The following is a 9539-nucleotide window of genomic DNA, read 5'->3' on the forward strand; positions in this document are numbered from 1 at the left end:
AATTGCAGATGCTGTTAATCAGGAATTTCTGAGGAAGTGTCACCGGACCCGAAACGTTAACCCTGACTTTTCTTCACAGATGCTGCCAGGCCTGCTGAGCTTTTCTAGCAACTTCTGTTTTTATTCAGGAGCGTGCTGTTATATTGTACTGAGCCCTTATCATTCATATGGCATCCACAGGTTAAGAAGAATCAGCTCAGTTGGTTGGATGACTGGCTTGTAATGCAAAATGAAACCAACAGTTTGGGTTCAATTCCAGCACTGGCTGAGGTTATCATGAAGACTTAACTTTGTCCCTCACCTGATGCATGCTGACCATCAGGTCAAGCCATTATCAGTTATCTCTCGCTAAGAAGAGACTGGGTCAATGGTGACTTTATCTTTGCCTACTCCTAACTCACACAAGGAAAACAGGAAGTGGGTTGTCAATATCCCAATGTCTGTAATCTTGGAGAGGTTTTTACCAGAATTAGGGTGTTATCGATTTTAAGGCAAATTGACCTTTAAAAAACATTCGTTAATTATTACTTAGATATTTGCAATAAGTAAAAAACATGAGCTACACTGCAAATAATGAAACAACATTCACAATTGTGCAAAATCCTCTTGTTTCTGAGACTTAAGGAGGTATTTTGAAATGAACGTGAATATTATTTTGAAGTATGAGACAATCTTTTTGTTTCTCTTTTGGTCCTCTCAGGTGAACTGCAGTAAGTAATTGTAATCATAACTCATCAAAATATAATGAGGTGATTTCTTAAGAGAGGAGCTTCATGTAACTGTACTTTTCAATTATAAATCTCGTTAGTAATTGATTAATTAAAAGCATCGCTGGTATTAATTTTTGGTGTTGCTGATACAGCATATGACAAATATAACTCTTAAATTCAGTTACCTTACGTGGTTCTAGGATGACTGTGCAATAAGCAGGACTAAAGCTGAAGGAAAATTATACTTTACATTTCACATAGACAGTCAATGAAGTTAGGCGAGACACATGGAACTATCGTAAGAGAAAGAAAATAGTCAAAAGGAAAGTAACTCTTAGAAATGAATGTTCTAGTCATCCTGGAGCTCCATTTTGAGCTATACAAGATGTGACATTCACAAGTTTTCCACTGTTTTTCCCTAATTGGAGAAGTAATCTCACATCACTTTCAATTTATACCATTTCCAGTTATATGGAGACAAAATGACGTTCAAAAAGTTCCTAGGTCATGCAAAGAATTTAATAATATTGCAAATAAAGCCACCCTCCCTGATGATGTTTATTTATAAAAGGTATTCAGATCTATTTTTCATTATCAGAGAATGACAAGGAATTACTTTATAATTTGGACATCATGCCTCTCTATCTGAGTAGGTACTGGACACAAACTAATACCTCTCTAGGACAATGCCCCAAAGACTTTGCAAGCGTTTTCAGAAAAACTGAGTATCAATTGAATTGTTAGATATTTACTGAAAATTCATTTTGCTCTGCTACCTAAACGAGATTTAAAATAACAATACTTGTGCTGCAATCAGAATTTTTGTCCAGAAGCATCTTGGAAGCCATCTCTTTTGTTTTCCGAAGGTTTTCCGAAGTCAGTAGTGGCAACTTGTGTATCTGATGACAGCTTTGGCATAAGTGAAAGCAGTAAATGCACATTTAAATTTAGTCATGGTAAGGCAGGATTAAGTTCTCTGATAACATTATCTCTCATGGGACTTGTTTTATGCTGATTGTCAGAGAATCTATGGACGTGTAGACAGAGAAACACCGTGGAATTGAGGTAAAAAGAAGTGAACCAACATACTATTTTGTTGTCAGACAGGCCTGTATTCTTGTTCCTATTTCATGTAATCCTATGAAGGCTTAACTGTGTTAGTTATAATATATCATAGGAACAATCTTGAGTCATGTGGTTCATCTGTGTTCAGAATATGCTTATTTATCAGCGAGGTAGGGATTAATCAAGAATCGTCAGAATGGCTATGTTGGGGTAGATCGAGTGTAACAAATTTGATTGAATTTTTTGAGGACATGACAAGGTGTGTAGATCAGGGTAGTGCAGTTGATGTAGTCTATGTGGACTTCAGTAAGGCTTTTGACAAGGTTTCACATGGACAAACTGGTTAAGAAGCTAAGAGCCCATGGGATCCAGGGCAGTTTGATCCAAAATTGACTTAGGGTGATGGTTACAGAATGGCTTTGTTACTGGAAGGCAGTGTCCAGTGGCATACCACAGGTTTCATTGCTGGGATCCTTGCTGTTTGTCATGTACATTAATGATATTTACCTGAATGTAGGAGTTATAATCAGTAATTTTGCGGATGACATGAGAATTTTTAGAGTGGTAAGTAGTGAGGAGGAAGCCTTAGACAAAAGGATGTCATCGATGAGCTGGTCAGATGGAGTGAACAGCGACAAATGGGATTTAATAGTGAAAAGTGTGAGGTGATGCATTTTGGGGGGACTAACAACGAAAGGAGTACACATTGAATGTTAGGGCCTTAGGAAGTACAGACGATCACAAGGACCTTGGTGTGGATGCACATAGATCCTTGAAGGCTGCAAGACGGGTAGATAAAGTGATTAAGAAGACATATGGGATATATGCATTTATTAGTCAAGGCATTAATGCAGGAGCAGGGAAGTTATGATGAAGCTGTATAGGATGTTGGTTAGGCCACAGCTGAAATACTGAGTGCAGGTGTGGCTGCCCAAGTATAGGATGGATGTGATTGAACAGGAGGAGGTGCAGAGGAGATTCACGAGGATGTTGGAGCGATTCATCTCTGAAGTGAGATTAGATAGGCTGGGACAAAAACAGAAGTTGCTGGAAAAACTCAGCAGGTCTGGTAGCATCTGCAAAGAAAAATCAGAGTCAACGTTTCAAGTCTGGTGACCCTTCCTCAGAACCCAAATTTTTAACTCTGATTTTTCTTCGCAGATGCTGCCAGACCTGCTGAGCTCTTCCAACAGTTTCTGTTTTTGTTCCTGATTTGCAGCATCCACAGTTCTTTTGGTTTTTAATTTAGATAAGCTGGGACTTTTTTCCTTTGAACAGAGAATACTGAGTGAGGAACCTGACTAAGGTGTACGAAATTATGAGGGACTTGGATACAATGGGTAGGGAGACATTTTTCTCCTTAGTAGAGGGTCAATAACAAGGAGACACAGTTTTAAGGTAAGGAGCAGGAGGTTTTGAGGAGAAATCTTTTCAGCCAGAAGTTATCAGAAGCTCACCACCTGAAAGGATGGTAGAAGCAAGAACCCTCACAACATTTAAGAACAATTTGGATGAGCACTTGAATTGCCATAGCACACAATGCCATGGGCCAAGTGCTGGAAAATGGGTCAAAATAGATAGACACTTGATGACAGTTGCGGACATGATAAGCTGAAGGGCTACTTCCCATGCTGTAAAAACTCTATGACTCTACAATTACATATGTGCTGGAAACAGCAAAGGAAAGAGTTTTTCATGTGTATCATGTGGATAATGGTTCTCTTAACCCACTACGATTTAGTGTTTTTGCAGAAATCACATGCCAGCACCTTCCTTTCTCGGATCCGGAGGGCTAATGATGGCCTGGAGGAACTACTACACGATAATATGGAAAGAGAATGCGTTGAAGAAAGGTGTTCTTCAGAAGAGGTTCAAGAGGTTTTGAGAAATTCTCCAATGCCTGTAAGGATTGCATCTAAAGCAATTCAATCTTAATACCTGCTCAGCAGAATCAGTGGTTTAAAAGCACAAAGCATAGGATGAGGATTGGACACCTAAAACCCATTTCATTGGCAACACTTGGAGCATTATTGCCCAAAATAGCTGCTCAAAAGCACAACTACAGGCTGCTTCAAGCAAAGCCTGCCCAACAAACATTACAAATGACTGTAACCTTCCTGTGGTAGCTCATCCTAATCCCATACTGTAGCATCTAATAGTTGCTCGTGACCTTCTCCTTCACTCCTACAACTTCTCATAATTGACACTAACAGAGTGCTTACCTGATCTGACTGAAGAACCTAGTTATCTGACAGTTGTTGTAACAAAAGCAACAACCTGACATTTCTTTGTACTTCACTGGCTTTTCAAAATGCAGGCTGAAATAACTCTACAGACATTGGTATCCCCATCGTCAAGTCACTCTTTATTTACATGTGGGCAATCCTTGACTCTGGCACAGCATCATCAGAGTCAGCACCTAGAGCTTCAGGATCTCTGACATTCCTCTTTTTACCTGTCAGTCAGGGCTCCCTGATTGGACCAAATTAAAACTCCCAATCATGGAATCCATATTCTATGAGGTCCAGCTGGCTGACCTCATTACAATCACTATACAGGCCCAACTAACTTGAAGAGTTAGATCATGTCCAACTGGAAAGGGTTAGGTTATAATTTGACATTCTCAGAGTGTTCAAATAGAGAGCGTTCCTGAATTTCAAGGCCACAAACAAAGGAAGATGAAGATCCCAGTAAGCATGCTAATATTTCTGTTCAGAAAATCAGTGTCTAAAAGTTACTATCAACAATGTTGATAAACAAATGTATGATATGTTAGCATAAATCCCTTTCTATTGCATTTCAGCCAAGGCATTAACCATTTAAAACAAACTGATTAATGCTAAATTAAAGAAGTGTGCAGAGGAATGTTAGTACACCTGCTAATGTCTCATTAGAATATATGTAGCTAAGTTACATGATGATTCAGGAACGTAAACATAAATGCAACCTTACTGTCATTATATTTCCTCATGTTTTAAATATGCTTTGTGTTGATGGGCATCTTTAATTATCATTTGCTTTGGGAGCTTCCTAACAACCCAGCACTGGACCACTTAACTCTTATAACAGATTCATATGTGGAGTTGATTAATAAGAGATGATTACAGTACATACAAGGACCAATTTTATAAATTCAAGGAACCATGTACACTGGTCACACATACTGGCAAATTCTAGAGCAAAAATTGTTGATGGTGAAACCATTGGGCTGAAGTTTCTTAGTCTCTGAATGTTGTGGGCAATGATGGGAAGGTTGGGAATTACGACAAAAGTGAAAAGTTGAAATTCTGGATGTTGAGAAAACAAGGTCCAATTTTCCACTTGAGGCTATAATAGCTGGTTGAGAATCTGGCTAGTGAATAGTGAGGGGCCTATTGCATGCATTAATGAGCATTAACATTTATTAATTCTCTAATCGCATCTCATTTATGTTTAGGTTGTTATTTTCCCAGTTATCAGGGAGAAACTAGATAGCGCCACTTCCCAATTTAACCTGGCAGCTGCAGCTCACAAGCACCTACTCCAGGTGTCCTTCTTGGCCAGCATTCCCCCAACAACACAGCGCATGCTCCTTTGGCAGCAACCACCTGAACCCTCTCTCCATAGGAGTCAGCAATGGCTTCACTACTTCATCATGGCACATCTTGGACTAATTTACAATATGGTTCAACTTCTAAATTCTGCACTTTGGAGTTCACGGACAACTTTCATTCCAATGTGGCTGCCAAGTCATTTTGGGCACAGGGAATTGGGCTATTAAATTGCTTTCTGAAGCCATAGTGCATACTTAATAAGGTGATTGGTGCAAAATTTAGCACAAAATGATTTTAGGGCTCACAAAGTATGACCCTCCATGAAATTCCCCAAAATTGATATTTAGTCCAATTTTATGAAAATTCAGCCTATTGTTTCCAAGTATGTGGAACAAATGAGTAGGACTCCCAAACAACACTGCTCATTTGTAATATCACTCCTTATTATTAAGAAGCATGCGTCCATCCATGTGCTGCACAAACTAAAATAAGATTTTTTTTTGCAGGACCAATTTTGGATTTCACCTAATGGTATGTTTTTTTTTAGAAAAATCAATCTGATGCATAGATTGTACTTTAAGTATATTTATTTTTGAATTTCTTTGCTAAAACAACAGACAGAGAAAATTCACACAAACACATTTAAATATTCAGTAAGAAATATCACACCACTTGAATTTAACCCATTTGGAATTGTTAGTGAGGAGACAATTAGTTATCTCATTCAATTAATTATGCAGTTAGGGATAGACACCAAAAGCTGGCCATGTCCATATTCCATGAAAGAGTCATGAACTAGTGTTGGGTTTCAAAATGGCTGTAAAATAAGGAGGTGATCCCTGATGCCTTTCGATAGGCTGAAATAGATGTGCTTTTCCCCACAAGCAAGAAGAAATTTGACATCATAAGTAACAGGTCTGATGTAACTTAGGATGTAAGCGGCAGAGTGTGATACCAAAGACTTGGATTCAGTGCAGAAAACGTATCCATAAACTCACTAGTCAAGACTAATCAATTCTGGCCCTTCATGCCCATCTCTTGAAATGTAACTGCACTTGCAGGACCTTAAAATTAAGGCTACAAAAACCCATTATGAGCATCTTATAAATATTGACAGAGAAGCATTTGATCTAGCTGATATTCAAAACCCCAAATTAGCATTCAGTTGATCCCTTAAATGATCTAGCTTTACACACTGCACCTCTAAATATACACAGTAGATATTACTTACCATATATTGGAATGGGATCACCTTTTCTTGCTGTTGCTGGGTAAAAATCATGGAACTCTCTTCCAATCAACACTGAGTGTACCTGCCAGCCATCCACCCATGGACTGCAGTCATATAAGGAGGCAGGTGACTATCACATCTTCAAAGACAATTAGGGGTGAGCAATAAATGCTGGCAAAGCCAGTGACATCCACATCTGCAATCGAATAAATTTAAAAAATCCTGAGAGGGTATCTTTTCTGAAATTGCTTCCTTCCAACTGAACAAAATATGCTTAGTCCATCTGCATTAAAGAATATTCTTGTGACAGATACGATGATGGATCATGAGCAAATGTTTCTTGTTTAATTGCAGGTACAGCGTTTATATTTCTAATTGTTTAAAGAGTCTCTCCAGGTTCAAAACAGTTTGTATGTTATTCTTTCACCAGAATATAATACAACCAAACATATCAAAGTGCAAGGTACTGGAAAGTGGACCTTTTAAAGATCATTATTGAACATGGCTTTATAGAGTAACATATGAGTAGGAGTGTTAAAGAGGTTTATTTGTCATTTTATACAGATACAGCCTGAAATTTGTCACATTTTGCATGCTGTCTTATACCAACCCAATTTTTATTGCATGAATGGTGTCATGATTTCTATGTTTTTCACTTAATGTAAAGATGAACATTCTTTAGAAAATCTTTTAGCTGAAATGACAATGTCCCTTTAATACAAAATGTCTTTTTTTTGAACAGGCAGCATTAAACCACTCCCCTGTTTTCTGAGCCAATGTAAGTTTATAATACAATTCACTAAAGAGTTGAAAAACATATGGTTTTTTTCTTGGAAGGAGGATAAACACAAAGCTAAGCAACATAAATATCATAACTATCATCATTCTATGAAAGGATTGCAATGAAATAATTCATGTGGTTATGAGACATTGTCTACTGCTTTTCAGGGAACATAGGCTTAAAATATAGCCAAAAATAAGGAAGCAAGCGAGGCTGAGAGATATAGCAGCCAGGAAGCGTGTTTCTCATGAGTGTGGATATGTTGTAAATTTTTATCAACTTAATTTACCAGCTGAATTAGGAGCCGTTGGTTGGGGGGGGAGGGCAGCTGGGGATTGGTGAACCTGAGCCAGAAAATGTGCTATTGGTGATGTTCATCAGAAGGGATAGGAGCTGAAAATCTTGGAAGGTGAGGTCAATGTCAGTGGTGGAGGTGAGTGGAGAGGGGGGGAACATCACCAGTTCAATTATATGGGACAAGGAGCCCAACAACTGGATATTATCAGGGCCTGGACCCTGTGCCACTGTCTTTTAATGTGAATGCACTAATTACGTAGGAAATGAGCTTAGAAACTGGTTAGTGGTACCGAGTTTGGCCAGGAACTGCCTGCAATGCACAAGCAACAAAGGAAATGGCAACAATGTTGGGACCTACCTTTGCCTTGCAGAGAAGACAGGCCTTCTCTGAGAACCAGCAGCCTCATTGAGTGTAAAGCTGACCAAAGTCCAAATAGGTCAAACATATGAACTGGTGCCAGATCCTACAACTCTTGAAGATCTCTCAAATGAAAAAAAGAAACTTTGATTTCTTCTGCCTTTGAACACAAAAGATGTGCACTAATATTCATTAATCTATACAGATTCAGCAGTTTCAAATTTGAGTACTTGCTCCTGGCCTACCCAACCTATTAAGAAGTGCCTTAAGGAGGTTAATTGGCTGTTAATTGGAGGCAAATTCTTCCCTTTTGCATTCCAACCTCCTGTCCTCCCATTGAAAATTGTGTTGTGTTCCAGAAGAGGTAACATCCAGTGTCACACTCCAGGAATTAAATTTTCAAATTGTGCATCACCATGTCACAACTTCATGGCAGCTGAAAACCCATCAACATTTCTACTAGCAATCACATAGAGTATGGGTATTCTGCCCATTTTTTAAATCTCCTGGCAGCGATACTGCTGACACCTCCAGCTGATATTCAGCTGATTCAACATAAAGTAGAGTTCAAGTTCAGGACCTACCTGGGTTACGGTCCCTCCTATGGGGCTAATTATATGTGCTGCTATTTCAGAACACATTCTCTCTGTCTTGTTGGTCCCTCTGGAGAGCATCACAGTACATTTCACTGTATAGACTCTTGAAGAATGCAATGCATTGGGATCTTGTGAGGGGATTCTTGTGCATGAAACAAGAAATGTTAGCATGAGATGCAGCAAGTAATTAAGAAGGTAAATGGAATTTTGGCCTTTATTGCTAGGGGATTTTGCATTTTAAAATATATATTTTAAAATACGTTGATGAGGGCCCCATTTGGAATATTGTGTACAGTTTTGGTCCCTGTACTTTAGAAAGGATATATTGGCATTAGAGCCAGTTCAAAACAGATTCACTAGGCTGATTCCTGACATGAAAGGGCTGACTTATTGAGAATGGATGAACAGGTTAGGCCTTTATTCATTAGACTTTAGAAGAGGAAGGGTGATCTATGGAAACATACAAGATTCTATAGGAGTTTGACAAGATAGATGTTGAGAAGATGTCTCTACTAGTGTTATATAGTTACGAAATAAGGGGACACTCATTTAAAGCAGAGATGTGAGGGGATTCCTTCTCCCAGAAGATAGTGAATGCTCTGAATTCTTTATCCCAGAGAATTGTGGAAGCTAGATCACTGAAATTGTTTAAATAGGATGTTGATAGATTTTGGACTTGTTGGGAAATTGAGGGCTGTGAGGAAATGGCACAAACGAGGGATTCAAGCCAAGGGCAGATCAGCCATGATCTTATTGAATGGTGGAACAGGCATGAGGGACCAAATAGCCTAGTCAGGTCTTATTCCTTATGTTCTTATTTCAAGAGATAATACTCCTTGTTCCAACTGCCTTTGCTTATTGTTTGTGAGTTAACATGAAAATATCCTCAAATTTTAACCGTTCAAACGCTATCCTGACGATAATTGTAAATAAATGAATAATTGGAATTTTTACAAACAGAAAACAAT

General features: G+C 38.6%; 1 protein-coding gene across 1 annotated transcript in view; it reads left to right on the forward strand.

Moving 5' to 3' along the window:
• The first annotated feature begins 576 nt into the window (after positions 1–576).
• Positions 577–9539, forward strand: part of LOC125486089 (growth arrest-specific protein 6-like) — a 9344-nt gene continuing 381 nt past the window's right edge. Inside the window, exons 1-4 of the mRNA XM_048612218.1 lie at positions 577–710; positions 3517–3677; positions 5815–5839; positions 7282–7317. Of these exons, the coding sequence (XP_048468175.1) occupies positions 638–710; positions 3517–3677; positions 5815–5839; positions 7282–7317 (295 nt within the window). The 5' untranslated portion in view covers positions 577–637. The remainder of the gene's footprint in view (positions 711–3516; positions 3678–5814; positions 5840–7281; positions 7318–9539) is intronic.

The sequence above is a fragment of the Rhincodon typus genome, chromosome 25, assembly GCF_021869965.1.
Source record: "Rhincodon typus isolate 14 chromosome 25, sRhiTyp1.1, whole genome shotgun sequence".
In the NCBI taxonomy this organism is placed as follows: Eukaryota; Metazoa; Chordata; class Chondrichthyes; order Orectolobiformes; family Rhincodontidae; genus Rhincodon; species Rhincodon typus.